Source organism: Triturus cristatus, chromosome 4_1, assembly GCF_964204655.1.
Source record: "Triturus cristatus chromosome 4_1, aTriCri1.1, whole genome shotgun sequence".
NCBI classification, from domain to species: Eukaryota; Metazoa; Chordata; class Amphibia; order Caudata; family Salamandridae; genus Triturus; species Triturus cristatus.
Window position 1 is genome coordinate 58,044,058 of NC_140585.1, and position 17,997 is coordinate 58,062,054.

The 17,997-nt window shown below is 49.2% G+C and overlaps 1 protein-coding gene across 1 annotated transcript in view; it reads left to right on the forward strand.

Annotated features, from left to right (window-relative positions):
* LOC146839496 (keratin, type I cytoskeletal 19-like) overlaps positions 1–16,007 on the forward strand; it is a 31,557-nt gene extending 15,550 nt beyond the window's left edge. Inside the window, exons 4-8 of the mRNA XM_085651538.1 lie at positions 1,709–1,870; positions 1,971–2,096; positions 2,487–2,707; positions 12,666–12,694; positions 15,240–16,007. Coding sequence (XP_085507664.1) covers positions 1,709–1,870; positions 1,971–2,096; positions 2,487–2,707; positions 12,666–12,694; positions 15,240–15,262 — 561 coding nt within the window. The 3' untranslated portion in view covers positions 15,263–16,007. The remainder of the gene's footprint in view (positions 1–1,708; positions 1,871–1,970; positions 2,097–2,486; positions 2,708–12,665; positions 12,695–15,239) is intronic.
* The last annotated feature ends 1,990 nt before the right edge of the window (positions 16,008–17,997 follow it).

Below are 17,997 nucleotides of genomic sequence, written 5' to 3' on the forward strand. Positions count from 1 at the left end.
GTACAATCGCTATGTGGGTACATTTTCAACGCCTATATTTATGATGAAAATTCTACCCGTGCCTGACAAGGCATTGGAGGATTAGACACCAGAGGTTTCAGTCGGAGCGGCTCATTCAGTGGCGGATGCAGCCGTGGTGCGGAGGAAACCCCGAGCACACCTAGACAGAGAGTTCTAAATCTGTGTGGATCTTGCTAGAGGAGGTAAAACCTCTGACAAAATCAGTCGTCCCTTAGCTTCTTCCGCTGTGATCAAGATGATATGACGGGGCCTGTTTGCTGAATACACCAATCCATTTTTTAGCCAGTGGTATATTCAGCCACATCACTCTGCAGCACTACCCCATCTGCCCTGGAGTGGAGATTCAATAAGAATACTATATTTCCCTCTGATAGGTTGGCGAAGCAGCCAATCTGCACATATGACAGATAGAAACTCCGATGCCGAAACCGTAGTTGAGGCAGAGCCCATGAAAGACTGGGGAGAAGATGTGGCCTAATGGCTAGGGGGCCAACCTTAAATCTGGGGAACCAGGATCGAGTTTCGGCAATGACCCTCAACATCTTGTGATTCTGGGCAAATCACTTAATCTCCCCATGCCTACCAAAAATGTTTACTTATATAACACAACTGGTGGTCATGTAAAGCGCTCTGATACCTGGTACCTTTAGGTCAAGCTCATGCTATATAACCTCCCCCTACAATAAAAGGCTCTAGGATAATATTATTTTACTGGCTACTGCCAGGATTAGCTAGGATACCTGTATAGGTTCTCTAGTGTCAGAGTTGGGAAGTTTGAGAACCACTCAGAATGCACCCAAGGTATTCCATATAATCTAAGGGCAGGCACACCCAACGTGGCCCGCTAGAAGGCCCTGCCTCGAACACCTTCAAAACGATTAAATACCCGAATCACATCACCTATTCTTTCCTTGCTACTTAACTACATTTTGCACATTTGTTCTAATATACTCCTTTTAACCTCCACCTTACCTCCCTCTATTCCCCCACCCATATACTCTTCCTTCTAATCACACCAAAAACTTCCTGTAACAACCTTTGCTAATCTCTCGCACCTCAACTCTGGTCCTTTTCCTCTTTCTTTCCCCTCTCCCTTCCCTTACTTATTTTTACTTACCCTTTTCTTCTGTCCCTACCACCCACAACCTTGTATATCCTGTACACATGACTTACCAAACTCTGTGTAATTAACCCTTGCTGTAACACTGCCTATGTACAGCCCTGAGAAAGCCCTAGGCCTGACGGCCAGTTAGGGGGCGAAACACGTGTTGGCTGTGCCATCCCTTTTCTTTTCTGGCAGACGAATAAAAGCACGAATATCTTACCATCATCATCTGATCTACTTGCATCAATTGGATATTTTATCCTAATCAACTTAAAACTTATACTCTTGCCCGGATGCACCTACAAAATCCTACTTCAAATTAGGGGGATAGGGGCCTCTCCCCCTGTTTCTGGTCCAGAACCAGTACAAGAAGGATACATGCTTATTACATGACTAGTAAGGGATGAGGATCTTTTTCCCCTCACCTACATGCAACAACCCTGCCTCGAACATAATCCACCTATCGGTGTAGGGCCCCTTAAAACAACTCACATTCCCTGTCTTGGGGGCTAAGCATTGGGCTGTATCTTTCATCAGTAATGTATCTGAGCCATCTTTAAATATGTTCCACTTTATTTGCAGGAGCTTATGGCTCTGAAGGGACAAGTCGGCGGCCAGGTCAGCGTTGAAATGGACGCTGCTCCAGCTGTGGACCTGGGCCGTATTCTTACGGAAATGAGGGACCAGTACGAACAATTGGCCCAGAAGAACCGCCAGGACGCTGAGGCCTGGTTCTTGAGTAAGGTAAGGTACCACCAGTCATCTGCCAGAGCAAGCAAGACTTGTTGTTTCACATCTAACTTAACTTCTTCTTCTCTTTCCCAATATCCTACTTTATCCCAAGACGGACGAGTTGAACAAGGAGGTGGCCACCCACACGCAGGAGGTGCAGTCAAGCCGGACAGAGATCACCGACCTCAGGCGCACCATGCAAGGCCTGGAGATAGAGCTGCAGTCACAGCTTAGCATGGTACGTCCTTTTTGCTGGTAGCTGGAGATGTCTACACTCAAAGCCCCTTTCTCTGGGTTAGGGGTCTTATTATGAGTTCAGGGTTCTACAGCCTTGCACACATCTTCTCAATTGCCTAGCTGAGCCTAGGCACAGTCTTGTAGAGGAAAAGCATATGAGATTTCAAGAGTTTTGCCATCAAAACAGTAGGCCTGGGGTGGAGTCCTGTTGACAAATGACTGTCTCTGTTAAACAGAATCTGCATTTTAGGGGAAGTGGTCTGCATTCCCTTTGCAGCCTGTCCTCCACTGACATGGTTCCACTTTGCCCTCTCCTCCCACCAGATTCCTCAGTCGTAGAGATCATCCTCTGTGTGTGCCAACAGAAGTTATTCTCTTCTCTTTCTTGTAGAAAGCCTCTCTCGAGGGAACCCTGGCAGAAACAGAAGCCCGCTATTGTGCCCAGCTCCAGCAGATCCAGGGCATGATATCGCAACTAGAGGCCCAGCTTGGCGACCTTCGCTCAGACATGGAGCGTCAAAACCACGAGTACAAGATGCTGATGGACATCAAGAACCGGCTGGAGATGGAGATAGCCACATACCGCCAGCTGCTCGAGGGGGGCGATGCCCAGTAAGTAAGACTGGCTGATGTGCAATGTTGTAGCCATGAGGGTATATAGAGCATACTAGAGGGGCTTTCTTGTCATATCTTATTAGAAATTAACCTATAATGCTTGCATGTGAGCATGGAGGGGCTGCTGGTCCTATCACATTAGAATTACCTTATTAGAATGCTTGCATCCCATCGCAGATGAAAGATCGCCCAGGCCGATGGGTCAATCTATGAGAAGCCACTTCGTCCCGAAAACTTTATAACTCCAACCTATTTCGATTGGGGTTTGATTTGTAGCACTAAAGGGGTTATTTAAAATCTGGCAGATGTTGGACATTAAAACAGCATGTGCAGGGTGTCCTGCCCACCCTATTTAGAGTGTCTACAGGTCTACAAACTCGAAATAGGGCATATGGGGCATCTGCCAATTTTTGTTAGATGTCATGCTTGTGCAAAACTCTAAATAACCCCATAAACATGTACTAGTACCCACCTAGTGAAAAGTGTTTAAACATAAAATGTCCATTTGCAGGGCTCTGTCTGTAGCTTGAAGTGGTGAATGTGACTTTAGTGATGCCCTGTAGTCAGGTAATGGCACAATAAGGCTTCTTGTAACCTGGGCAGCCATTGTCATTCCGGAGTTTTTATTGTGCAACAAGCACCCCAGGGTTTGTGATCTTGCTTCACTTAAGTGCAGCTTCTGGGAATAAAATGTCAGAAAGCAAAAGTCTGGAAGAGGAGACATCAGGAGCGGAACATGTCTCCGTTGCCCGGAGTGATCTAGAAACCACATCCTTGACGGATATGACCTGGCGCTTTAGTGCAGTGGCTTCTCCCTCAGTGGGCAATGGTTCTCTCCCTCCATGTGCACCTCTTGAATCCCTTCCCCCCGCAGAGGTTGGGAGACCCTTCAAACAAACCCTCTGCTCACCAGTTGTAACTCCATGCACGGCCTGCTCTGTGGGATACAGAGCCTGGTCAGGTCATCTTTAGCACTTCTAGCTGACCATTGGTCCATCGATGGTCACCTAATTCCTTCGTGCTCGGGATTGGTAGACTCGCTCAGGCATGTGTCTCCTCTCCAATTCTTTGTTTTTTGGAAGTGTCTGGAAGAAGGTTCCTGCCCCACAATATGTACCAGGGCCGTGAAAAGTTGCTGTACGTAGTTAATCCCACCGCTAATTTCAAGAAATGAGTTTTAAAAAAAAGAAGAATTTTGTGACTGAGCTAGCTAAAAAAATATTTGGTGGGTATATTGTGTGGCATTTGTGTGAGCCTTTCATTGTCCACTAGTGACCACACCGCCATCCGCTCCACTCAACACGCATGCACAGACATCACCCATAGATTACACTGACACTTTCATTGTGGGTGAAGAACTGCTGCAGGTTTATTTCATACAACATAAGTATGACGATAAGTGGGTTATCTTACGGGCGATCCAGGGCAAGCAGCCCCTCGCTGCTCCGCCCGCCTGTCGAGCCAGCACGCACGGTGGGTCGATGCCCTGCAGTGCGGCACATAGTTTCAGATCATCCTTTGGATCACGTGATCTGTCGCATACTCCCGCCCCTTTTGACGGGGCGGAGCGTGTTGTGGCACACCCCCGGTTGGTCAGGCCCCCCAACCGCCCGAAGGACTAACGGGGCGCCGTCGCGGTCTTCGCAGAACCTCCTTTGGCTCCCGGACCTTGGCTCGGGCACCCTTACTGTGCCGGACAGGGGTACCCTTACTGTACCGCCTGTCGCAGAGGTACCCTTACTGTACCCTTCTGCCTCCAGGTCGCCCTGTAACTCCGCCTGCAACGCAAGAAAAAAAACATTAAAACATTCCAATAGCGCGCTACCTCCAATGCGCAGGGTAAGCGGAAAGGGTGGGAATGCGCGTGGCCAGGAGGAGCGCGCCGGAAGCAGAGCAAGATCAGAGGGGGTGAGGTGCCTAAAAAGGGGGGGGGCTAGCCTCGCCCACCCTGGTGGCACGCCTCCCCCAGACAATCCCATTGGGGGCCTCCCCTCCCCGAGGTGCGGCCTCACGCGAGGCGGAGCAAGGGGGGGCTCCGACGGGCAGCCACTAGAAAGCTGCCCTGCTGATGTCCCCCTGCGCGGGACGCGGGCAGCGGCATAGTGACCACACCGTCATCCGCTCCACTCAACACGCATGCACAGACGTCACCCATAGATTACACTGACACTTTCATTGTGGGTGAAGAACTGCTGCAGGTTTATTTCATACAACATAAGTATGACGATAAGTGGGTTCTCTTACGGGCGATCCAGGGCAAGCAGCCCCTCGCTGCTCCGCCCGCCTGTCAAGCCAGCACGCACGGTGGGTCGATGCCCTGCAGTGCGGCACATAGTTTCAGATCATCCTTTGGATCACGTGATCTGTCGCATACTCCCGCCCCTTTTGACGGGGCGGAGCGTGTTGTGGCACACCCCCGGTTGGTCAGGCCCCCTAACCGCCCGAAGGACTAACGGGGCGCCGTCGCGGTCTTCGCAGAACCTCCTTTGGCTCCCGGACCTTGGCTCGGGCACCCTTACTGTGCCTGACAGGGGTACCCTTACTGTACCGCCTGTCGCAGAGGTACCCTTACTGTACCCTTCTGCCTCCAGATCGCCCTGTAACTCCGCCACAGCTCTGGGGAGGCTTTCGTCGCTGCCAGAGCCCCCCTTCCTCCCTTCGCTGTTATAGGTGCCCTGCCCCTGCGAGCCAGCTTTTAGTGGGCTAAATTATGGGTCCTGTTCTGCAACCCGTAAATGACGGCATCAATTTGCAACGTTACTCAGGAGCGCAGGGCAGACTAACAAAGGATGTCTTTTGGCCCCACTGCCGTTCCGCTTAGACGTTACTGGTGTTCCTAACTTTCTTAGCGATGCCACTGCAGATCTTCCTAACGTAATTATGGGAAGATCTAGCACCTACATATGGAGCCAGAATTGAACCATAGCTGAATTCGTCAATCCATCGATTCCCTTCATATCCTAGCACGAAGAAGGTTTTAATTTCCACTTTGTCTACAAAGGTGATGTATAGATAGCGTCATGGTTCCTGAATTGCTGCTGCGAGGGGTGCATGATTTCCCAGCAGGACAAAACATTGTAACGTAACTGCTAGATGGACGGCTTTTATCATGACTCCGGACAAAGCCAATATGACTGACTGAGCTGCCGAAGAATGCATCTCTCAGCTCGAGGACCAAATTTGTGAACGTTTCCCACCTCCCTGGCTCCAAGGAGAGGCTGAGCGAGAAGAGCAACACCTAAATCTGTTTCTCAGGCTCGAAAATATGGCATGGGTAACAGGGCATTGGTGAAATAGGCGCTTATGGACCTGCAATCCTATTAAGATTTTTCAATTGGCCAAATTAGGTGCCTTCCTGGCTTGGAATTGTGTTCCCAACAGCTACGGCACAATAAGCAGGGTGAAGGTAACGTGTGAGTTAACCACTTTACCTACGTATATAAACACAAGCTGACATCACGGGTATCTCAGTTTTCTTCCTTTCACATCTTATTATCCTATTGTTTACTACAAACTGACCCATATCTTAGCAACAGCTCCTCATTTTAGCCTTTCTACTTGCCAATTAAGTTACATTAAATTTGACGATAGAGTCTTCTACTCGTCCCGCTGATTATCCCAATCCTTTCTTACTCTCCACTGGGACAGCGTAACCCAATTTCCTTGCTTGTTGAATAGAAGCTAGCTTTTGGACTTTATTGCTGCTGAAAGGAGTTACTAGGTTTGCCTACAGTCCTTGTTATACCGGTGTTGCTGTGCTATAGGTAATTCGTTGCACCGACATTGTGGCTTGAAAATGAAACTTCTTATTTTATCAAATAATATGTTGTGAGCCCCAGTGATGATTTCGTTCATATCTTCATAGTTGGCAGTGTCTCTATCTTGCCAATACCTGGGTCACATCCGCCTTAAATGACGACAATACATCTGGCTTTTCCGCTAGCCTTGCCCATTAACCTGTCAAATGTCTGTGGAGAGCAGCACATCTCTGGTCATGCTCATTTCAGAAGGTGTTAAGGCCTTTCCATTACTAGAAAGTTTAAGTGCAAAATTCAAGCGGTATGGTTGCTCTCTGCTCTCTCAATTATTACCATGTAGATGAGGGCATGCCATTCACGGGTGTCTGGTTGAAGTATGCACAGGTAGTTGACACTCATTCTGGGGTGTCTGGTTGAAGCATGCACAGGTCATTGACACTCTCCCACGTGCAGTGCTGTGAACCGTTTGAAGTAGTTCATCAGATTCAACCAGCCACCCCCTAGGTGGAGGCTTGCACTCCCAAACTTCTGCCAGTGTAAAACCCGGCCACACCTCCAGTTCAGTGAAATTTAGTAATTCACGACACTGACAACCCCAGGGGCCAAATACTGGGCTGTGTAAATGCGGCCCAATACCACCATGAACAATTAGCTTGGAGTGGATGGGTGTTAACCTAGGCTGGCTGAAGGCAAAACCTTTGACAATCACTCCTGGCAAGATGTGCCAACGCAGGTAGAATAAAGAGTTATCCAGCCTGCCTTACTTACTTTCCCAGTTCGACACAGGTCGAAGAAGAATGCCCCTTCCAGAAAGGTCATGGCCTTATCCCTGAAGCCTATCCATACAGCATTCTACCGGAAATCTACAGCATTGCTTTGTAAAGCTTTTTCTGGTTCCACAATTGTTTGTGGTCGATATGCTCTCCCTCAGTTTGAACAAAATCTTAGCTAATCGTACGCCTGCCTAATTCCCAGGGCTGTCTGGCTTAATGCTTTACGCCTGGAATTGCCCCACCAAACGTAGCCTTGCACAGAAACTTAACTTGGTTGTCTCAACTTTCCTTTTAGAGCTAGGAACGCCCCCCGTGCTCCTTGTGCTTACTAAATGGACCCGCTCCTTAGTTTCCAGCACACAATGCACTTAAATGTCATCTGGCCCTGGTGCCTATCAAACAACAGTGACAGCCTCTGTCACCTTCATACAATACATAAACAAACCTCACAGGTCGCAGAAGCGGCAAGCCAGGCTAAGTCTCGGTAAACCATGTCGCTCTGTGCTTTCCCTGGCCTCCCTGTGGAACAGGGAGAATAACCTCAAAGATGTTAAGTATGATAGACAAACCCAGGCCTTCCGCCTGTCTCAAAACAGCTCATGCTGCTGCCTTTCCTGTATAGACTAAGCTGCCACTATGACTGAGTTGCAGAAAATATCACACCAGCTGTTTCCGAATAGCAAGGCTAAAGATGAAAGGCAGCCGCATCTCTTGACTTAAGCGCGGAACTCACAAAATACCTTCAAGATGTTATGTATGACACAAACCCAGGCCTACAACTTGCCTCAACACAGCACAGGCTGCTGACTTTTCTATATACACTAAGCTGCTACTATGACTAATTTGAGAGAAACCTTACCCCAGCTGTTTTTTAATAGCAAGGCAAAGATGAGAGACAGCAGCATCTCTTGACTCAAGCGTTGAACTTACAATAATAACATTGGTCGCTCAATTTCTGTGTTACACCTTTGCACAAGCTGACCATTGCATCATGGTTGAGACTGGGTTTTAGGCTGAACCTTGACATATTTGTACACCTGCTGCCAGGGAACATATATACCTTCCCTTATCCTGTTGCACCACTTGGGACACAACTTCGTCCCTTCGTACCCACCTGCATGGAACTAATGCCAACGAGATTCCCCCCTAGTACCGGATAATCCTAATAAATGCTGCATTTTGGGACAAAGATACCAGGGAATAAATGCAAAGGGGGCTCTCGAGTGCGTGTGAACCCATGTCATTGCGATTAGTAACAGTTGCTCTGTCCGAGCTAGAACATGCGACTTTATTCATTTAATCAATTAATCGGCAAAGCATGCCATTCCCCAACTTGGACATACACACAACCGCCTCTAGTGTCCTGCAATACCAGCTATTCCGAATCTGGCTGACGAAAACTACCATTGGCCAAAAGCTAAACTAGTAAAAACTATCCCATATGTTTCTCAAAATGCTTTACCATAAACCGTAATGAGTACAGACTCGTCATAGATCACCCTGGCCCCCCAAACCTTTCCCAGGGAACTGGAGAGAAATGAACTCAATTGCGCAGGGCAAGAAATACCAGAAGTTACTGCTGACCACGTTTCCATGACCACACTCTCAGATGCATTGAATTAGTTATATAGCGCCACTCCTACCAGTGTAGGGTGTCCCCGAACTTTGCATCTCACACAGAATCCGCCGAGCCAATCAATCATATGCATGTGAATCAGTGTATAGGAAATGTAACCTGAGCCAAAGGACGCAAAGTGTAGGAGACTCATGTCATCCCTACTGGCAGGCAGTTTAGTTCAGGGCTGCTTGGTGTGGTGAGGCCGTAGCCCCGACAAGGACGGGGTCAATATATAATTTAATAAATGGCGGCCCCCACGTGGGTGTAACCGCGTGCACGGCAACCAATTCCCCCATGTCTATTCTCAATCAGGGTGCGGTTACTGTAAGGATGCGGGATAGCACCATACCTCACAACCTGATGTTCAGAGTACCACTGAATGCTACCAATCCCACTGCTGCAGTCGCCATGCAACGCAAGCGTGTCCTATTTGTGTTTGTGCATCCTGGAAGCAAAAACGGGCTTGGGCTTCGATGCATACTTTCTGAACTCGTGAGTGGTTTCCCATCGTACGCATGTCAAATAACAAAAGTCAAGCGTCGACCGAAGGACAAAGTGCAACCGGAGATTACCAACCGCGCGGCCCGGGTGCGCCATGCAATATGCTCTGTATCCCTGTGTTTTGAAATTGAAAGAACCCTTTTAAACGTTGGTCCACCTGTACTGGGGGACAAGGCAAGCCTGTACGCGATAAATCCTCGGTACTACCGAAGACGTTTATAGGCCCCAGGATCTCCCCAAAGCTGAAAGCTGTACAATCATGTGCAATTCATGTGCGTGGGCTGATAAGAACAGTGGGTGTTTGAGAGCTGTCTGTTCCCTGTCAAAGGGAAAATTAATCATTCTGACTTTGTTATAAAAGAGCTCAGCGCACTGAAAGCTTTACATTGAGTTAAGAAAATACAATTTTTTGCGTCCCTGGGTGGGCTTGAACCACCAACCTTTCCTTTAAGAGCCGAACGCGCGAACCGATTGCGCCACAGAGACCGATGCCTCAAGCATTGGCCAGTACGGGGATCGCACCCGCGACCTTCGCGCCACTAGCACCTCGCTACAACCAATCGAGCTAACCGACCAGGCCAGGAAAAACAACTAGCTCAGCGCACTGAAAGCTTTATAATCAGTTAAGAAAATACAATTTTGCGTCCCTGGGTGGGCATGAACCACCAACCTTTTCTTTAAAAGCTGAACGCGCTAACCGATTACGCCACAGAGACCGATGCCACAAGCATTGGCCAATACGGGGGTCGCACCCGCGACCTTCTTGCCACTAGCACCACGCTACAACCAACCGAGCTAATCGACCAGGCCAGGAAAACCAACTAGAAGTAACATAGTCGAGGAACTTGGACACCAAAAATCAACCTGACTTTTTCGCTTCCACAAACGGCAAGATCGGATGTCCACAACACGCCAGAGGGTACACTTACAATGTGCTGCCAATGCCCATTCGTGCAGGCCCGGCATACACCCCAAAACAATCTCACAATTCAGAAATTGAGAAGGAATTACCTGGGATATTGTCCAACAACTCGCACATATGCACAGATAGACCAGACGTTGACCAGAAATCGATGGAACAATGTTAGAAAGGGCAAAAGCTTCCTCCGTGGAACAAGCATTCTGAACAGCAGACCCCCAAACTATGAGCGTGGTCGACAACAACCACGGACAGCCAGCTACATCCCACAGACACTGCATGCATTCCTGCAACCTTCGCCGGCCAGGAAGCCGGACACCAATCCAATACCGCTTAAACTCCGTCTGGAAACACCCCGGGCCAGTCCTGTAGTTCCAAACAAAAAGATGCACCTAGGAACACATGGGTCTCTACATGTCTGTAAATCAAACAGAGTCGAAATGGGACCCGCATAACAACACTTGTTCTGCAGACCTGCCGGACAAACCAACACCTCTGTTAGGGAATTGGAAACCAAGCCCACCTCATTCCTGAAAGCATCCACCATTTGTCCTCCAAGCTCCTCAACTATGCAAACGTTGTCCCCCACTCTCCCATCATCCCTGACGAGAACAACAAACTAGGCACCGGCCGACACAGACACTCCGATCCGCCGAGACACGCCCGGTTTTGCCCGTGACCCCAATCCGGTACCACCACTGCAACGAGGGTCGCCACGAAGGCCCATAACAGACCGCGCCATAGCTCCTGCGTGCACACACAGACACGGCCAGCCCAGCCAACTTAGGCCAGGGGGGAGAGAAAACGAAGGCCCGCAAAGCCAACAGCCCCCCCCCCCACACCACCGCGACCGACAGAGAGAGAGCGCTCGGACTCTCCCAAACGGAGAACTGCTCCGCTTGGCCAACCAGAGCGAGTCTGACCCCCGCTCCCCACTCCAAGGCTCCCCACTTTAGATGGCGCACTCTAGCGCTCCCTCCCCACTAGGCCACAATCCTGACTCGCCGCACGCCCAAGGACACAGCACACACGAAGCGCACAAATCGTCGGGGCCACAAGCAACCACGGGCAAACGATCGGTAACTAGGGCCCCCAAAGGAAACCGACGCCCAATTCCCTCCGGCGCTGAGTTGGGATAATTAAATATGGACAAGGGGTGCAACAAGGTGACCAAAGCTAACACTTTTCCCGCGCGTTATCTAAATCCATCGCGCACTAGGCCGCTGGGACAGTCGCGTGAAAGGGGGCACCCGATCTAGTCCTCCCTACCCCGTCTACCCAAAAACAATCTAAGGCTTCCTCCGCGCCTGCCCTGCCCGCAACCGAAGAAACCCCGCACTGTTTACCTCCGTGCACCACCAGTACATCATGGCTAAAGACACCTCCTTCTAGGCTGCGCCGCACTTCCAAACTCTACGGGAACGCCGCTGCTCTCCACTTCCTTAACCTGCAGTCCTGCTATCCCTCAGCTGCCGTCCCTCAAAACCACGAGCGCAGATCCTCTAACAACGCGCGGGAAGGAGCGAACAGGAATGCGCGTGGCCAGGAGGAGCGCGCCGGAAGCAGAGGAAGATCAGAGGGGGTGAGGCGCCTAAAAAGGGGGGGGGGCTAGCCTCGCCCACCCTGGTGGCACGCCTCCCCCGGACAATCCCATTGGGGGCCTCCCCTCCCCGAGGTGCGGCCTCACGCGAGGCGGAGCAAGGGGGGGGCTCCGACGGGCGGCCACTAGAAAGCTGCCCTGCTGATGTCCCCCTGCGCGGGACGCGGGCAGCGGCAATTCTGTGATTCATCAAAGCGGGCAAACTTCTCAGTTGTACGCAGCGAGGAAGTGAAATTTACACAACTTCACTGATAGAATAAACACTTAGCGCAGACATATATTCTACAACTCATTTTTGGCGTCAGGAACTTATGTATCAACATCACCCAGAGCAAGAGAGAGAGAACTTACTTAATCAAACCTTTGGGCCCTTGGACTTTAAATTCGACTTATTTTTGCCAGTTTGGGCAATGCCATCACATCGTCCCAATTCTCGGCTACAACTGTGTTAAATGTTTGCTCTTCCTCCCCATACAGCCATATGAACTGCTGCAGGAAGTGGGCGGTTACTTTTCTGCCCCCCAATCATCTCTGCCAAGTCCTTTCTAGGTGCCCAGTTCATGCCCTCAGAAGGACTCCAGGAGTTTGCCTGAAGGGCGAGATTAGCTTTGCCAGGGACACTGCGCGCTTTCGTGAGATGTATATTCGAGGTCCTGCTGCACGTGTAGGCCCCTGGAAAGCAGACAGCGCCCTCTGTGTGTGTGTGTGTGTGGGGAGGGGGCAGGGGAGGGGCCTCGCGGGATTAAGTGCCGAGAGTGACACGTTTCTATGCTCTTCTCCCCGCAGTGTGTCCGGAGGCTCGCAGTCCACAGATGGTAAGCATTCCTCTATACTTAATCTCACATTTACAAAACGCAGCCCCTTCCGGGTCACTTTGAACAAACGGGTATATTTGGTAAAGCTAAGAACATTGCATAGCGCTTGAAGGACTCGGCTACCTTCCCAGAGTCTCGCATTTCTGGTTTAACTGGCTTTGCTCATGATAATGGGAGGCAGCCAGGAGCACAGACCCGGGTATTCAGGGCTTTAAATGGGATGAAAAACGGTGAGGTCTCTCAAAGGGGCGTGGCCAATGTAATTAAGGGCGTGGCTTAAAAATCCGTAAATTAAAAATCTGTACTTTTTCATAGTGTGCCCGACTCGTATTTTGCTGTTTCTGTCATTGCATCCAGATATATGATACAACAGTAACATCATACCTACAACAAGTCAGGACTATTGGCTTTGTCAATGATTGTTAGCTGCATAATATAAATAAGCAGCAACTATGCCTTGTAATTAATATTGAAAAAGCTTCCACTTAAAGCCCTGGAGACACCAGGACAATGTTGCTGCTCCTGAGTTTCAAAAAGAGAAGGGAAATACAGAGAGAAAATGACTCTCTTTAAAGGATTCCACTTCCCCTACAACCCTCATGTCGTAACATCCATTTGCGAGAAGTGAGCAGTGCACATCGATGTGCCAGCTGTCACTGTAGTCCGGGGAAAAACAGTCCGCCTGTGCCAGGGCACAAAACAGATCCCGATAGAGACCCGTTTCGAGGCCCCTTTTAAAAAAGCATTGGCATAGACAATAGGTCTCGCTTTTGGGACCTTATAAGTATATTTACTTTGCGATAATCGCGGCACGTAAAGTGTGGGTGCCGCGATTAGAGGCAAAAGTAAAGAAATAGAAAAAAATATCTATTTCTTTACTTTTGCTATAATCGCGGCGCCCGCTTTTTACGGGCCGCGATTATAGCAAAAGTAAACTTACTAATAAGGTCCCAAAAGCGAGACCTATTGGCTATGCCAATGCTTGTTTACTTTTCGCACAGGGGAGGGGGCCTGCGAGATTCCCTTGCGGGAACGTGCGACCATATGGCACCACCATATGGTGCCGCGCGCTCCCGCAAGGAAATTGCCAGACGTGCACGCGTTGCCATTGCAAGCAATGCAACGCGTGCACGTTTTTGTCCCCGAAGCTGTGCCGATGGCATTAGGTCTCTCCTATGCAGCGCATGCGCGCTGCATAGGCGAGACCTAAAAACGGAGACCCGGCCCACTTCAAGCCCTGCGGGTATTAATGACAAAGTGGCTCTCCTATCTGCCTTTGTTCCCTCTCTCACTCCTTTTCCTCTCCTTTGTCTATACCTTTCTCACTCTCTCTTCTGCTTGTCACCTCCCTCACTTTAAATTCATATCTCTCTCTATTGTTTTCTCTCCTTATTTGTTCTCTTTATAATCTATAGCTCACTTCGTGCACACTTCCTCTCCTTCACCTTTTTGTCTTTCTCGCTCTCACCCCGTCCCTCTCTTCTCGGTCCCATCCATCCCCTAACTTCCTCTGTTTCCTAATAATTCTCTCTTCCGTATATTTGTCCCTTTCTTCTCTGTTTGACCCTATCTAACTTCTTCTCAGCTTTTTCTCCTCCTTTCTCAATCTCCTGCCCTCATCATTTGTTGCGCTATATGCCCCGTGTGGCCGCTCTTGTGTCCGCAGCCCCTACTTCCCACCCACGTTGGGTCTCTCTCACCAGTCCCATCCTTCTGGTCCCCAGGTTTGCAAAAAGTGGGGCACATTACGATGCCGGTGGAACCGTTACCAACAGGCCATCAATGGCTGTCTCACCGACATACAGCCCTTTGGGCCGACCACCACATTATGATGCAGGTGGTTGGACCCTAAAATCTCAGAGGACAGACCGCCGCCTCCAACAGGATCTACTAATCCCGTTGAGGCGGCGGTCAGAATCGTGATCCCGAATGGAGGCAGAGCCTCCAGCTTAAGCACAGCTGCCATGATCACGATGTCCCTTTCCAAATGCCTTTTCATGGTGGTCCCACCACCATGGATAGGCAGACGGAAGCAGGCTTTGGAGGGCCCAACCAGCACCCTCGTCCCTCCCACACGTCCAGGCACCGTGTGCACCACATGATGCCTGGCACACGGTGCATGAGTGTTTGAAAAATGCCCTCTTCTACTGCGGCTTGTGCTGCACCACTTTTCCGGGCCACAGGCCACAGTAGAAAAAGCCATTTTCCGACTTCCTGCATGGCGGTCTAATCAAAATATGGCAGGTGGGACCACTGACTAATGTTGGGCGGTCCTACTCCCGCGGCAATGACCGCCATTGTAATGTGGCCCACTGTTCTGTTCCGTGTTCTATTTACTATATAATGCATAGGCAGATGCATCTCAAGTACATATGTGGTACATTAAAAAAAGTGTTTCCTTGGACTCTTAGGACATATCTGAGAAGCACTGAAAACAACCAGAAAAAGATCTGTTATCACTAATGTAGACGTCCCTTCTACCAATCAAAGCGAAATCAGTCCTAAGGTGTGAAATCCTAACATCTGCCCTTTTTTGTCACTCTAGGCTCCAAGAGTGGGGGCAAATAAGGCATGCCCCTAGAGAAAAAGCGGGAGGAGCCCAATTCCAAGAGCATACCAAAGACCCGGAGGACTCAGATGAAAGAAGAGACAGCATTTGAACTAAAAAGAAAAGAAGAAACATCTAGGTGGAAGCCAGAAAACATGAACCTAGATGGACATTTTAAGTCTCACAGTTTGGTTTCCAAGCATGAACAATTTGTTTGGCTTTTCCTTCTTAGTTTTTTCCATGAACACAGTTTGTACAGATCTGTCAAACTATTTACACTCCTACAAAGTGACATCTGTTTTTTGGGGTTATCCAGCTGTGGTCCAATGAGGTGAATTTTTGGGAGAGTGGGGAAGTTTAGAGAAAGACTGAACGCCTTTATCTGAAGGGGGCATGTGTCATGAAGGGTGAAGGTGATGTAAAGGCATGTGATACTCTCCAGTGATGGTGAGTTGAGAGGTATAGTTTGCATTATGTGATTATTTCAATCAGAACATAAACAAAGTGCTATTTGTTTTATGCCTTGGCACAGTCACACTAAGCTTCCTATTATAGGAAAGGTTGATTTCCACGACTTTCAGTCAAGTGGCATTGAGCCCGTCCATTTAAACTACTTCTTATTACCAGGAAGGAGGCGGTGCTGTCCCATCACTGGGTAATATGTTTCCAGAGTTGATGAAAGCGTTATTGTTTCCAATACATATATATATATATCTGTTTTGGCTGTCTAATAAAAATCCTTCGCTGGGCTCCCCCAAACCGCAATTCATGTATGTTATTTTGTCAGAATGAATACCCGTTCCAGACCCGTACCAAGGACAGACACGCCAGCCCTCCTGATTCAGGCGGGAGACTACCGATTTGAAGGCTAGTCTCCTGTCTCCCGTCTCCCGAGTCAAGCATCCAGAAACCAGATTCAACAGGCTGCAGCAGGAATTACAGAATGACCTCCTTCGGGTGCTTAAAATAACTCAAAGTTGAGCTAAACTGAGAGCTCAAAATTACGTTGTCTCTCCAGCCTTTGTTTTCCTCCCCACATCCCGTAGTTGTGAATATATTATTGCCTTACCCAGCCCTACAGCTATTGGTTTAGAAGTGCGCTTGCGCAGGCCCTGGATTCAGGACTCCGGAAAAAAATGTATTTACCTGCCTCCGAGTCCTACGCCCTGCGTAATACATGATACCTAGACAGGGCCGGACTGGGAACCACAATTGGCCCTGGTAAAGTGCTCGGCCGGGGTGGGTGCCACCGAGCTCTTTGCCAGGGCCGGTTTTCGGCCGATTTTGCTACAGGGCTGATTTTGCAGCTATGCTGCAAATACGGCCCTGTGACAAAACCAGCCCCCGGGGGCCCAAAACCGGCCCCCACCCATGCGGCGCACTGGGGGATTGCCCCGTGCCCGCTACGGCCAGTCCGGCCCTGTAACGCGACAAGAAAAAGAACTCACTGATGACAGAAATGTGGCTTCCGGGATGATGAACACACATCATGTGACCAGGTTGCAGTCATGGCGGCATAGGTCATGTCATCAAGAGCATCCAACAGGTGCGTGGCGGACTGAAGAGCCTCATACCTGGGGCGGATCTGACGAGAGGGTTCTCTCTGCTCAGCTTGTCCTGCAGCTTCAATTCGTCGTGGTGAGGCGACATGCTGTGTTGCTCTTTCTTCCAGTGCCCCTTCTCCTGCTGTGTTGTCAGGAATAAATACCAATCCGTTGGTTTTAAAGGGGGGCGCGTTTGTCTGCCATGGCCACAGTAAACTCAGGACTGTGTAGATTAGAAAGGCTGTACACTTATTTTATTTTATGATTTTATATAGCTCTGAATCACCCCAAGGGGTATCTCTGCGCTTGCAACAGAAGTCTAGCTAGACATTAAAAGAGATGTGTCTTCAACAGCTTTCTAAATTGGAGGAGGGACATTTCCATACGAAGATGTTGGGGAAGACTGTTCCAGAACACAGGAGCCAGATAGGAAAAGGCCCTGCCACCAGCACGGGCTTTATTTATTCTAGGAACAAGAAGAAACTTTTTTGATCCTGATCTAAGTGAGCAAGTAGGAATATATGCTTTCAATTTCTTGGCAAGATAGAGAGGGCTAAGCTCATTTAGAGCCTTAAAAATCATGCAGCCTGTTTTAAACTGCACTCTTTTTTTGATAGGCAGCCAATGCAGTTCATGCAGCAAAGGCAGAGAGGGGGTCCTGGCAGGTGAATCAGTTACCAAACGGGCGGCCGTATTTTGAATAACCTGCAATTTATCCAATGAAGCTACATGAGCAGAAAGGAGAAGAGCATTGCAATAGTCAATCTTGCTCATGAGCAGCGCCTGAATTAAAGTCTTTCTGGTGAAAAGAGGGAGCAACGGAAAAACTCTTCTGAGTAGACTTAAAATATGGTAGCAGGAACCAACAATTGTGTTAACATGGGTCTGAAGAGTGAGTTTCTTATCGAGCTTAATGCCCAAGTTTTTAACTACCTCTTTAGGAGCCGGAGCTTTACCCAACTCCTCCGGCCACCAACTAGGCGACCAACAAATGTCAGCACCCCCAAACAACAAGATCTCAGATTTCTCAGACTTTAACTGGAGATAGTTAGTTTTCATCCAGGAGGCAATAGCCATCATGCCCTGAGAAAAGATGGTTTGAATATCTGATCTAGCTTTGTCGAAGGTGAGGAGGAGTTGGGTGTCATCTGCGTAAGAGATGGGATTAAACCCCAAGTCCCTCATCAGTTTAGCCAGAGGTGTCACATAGA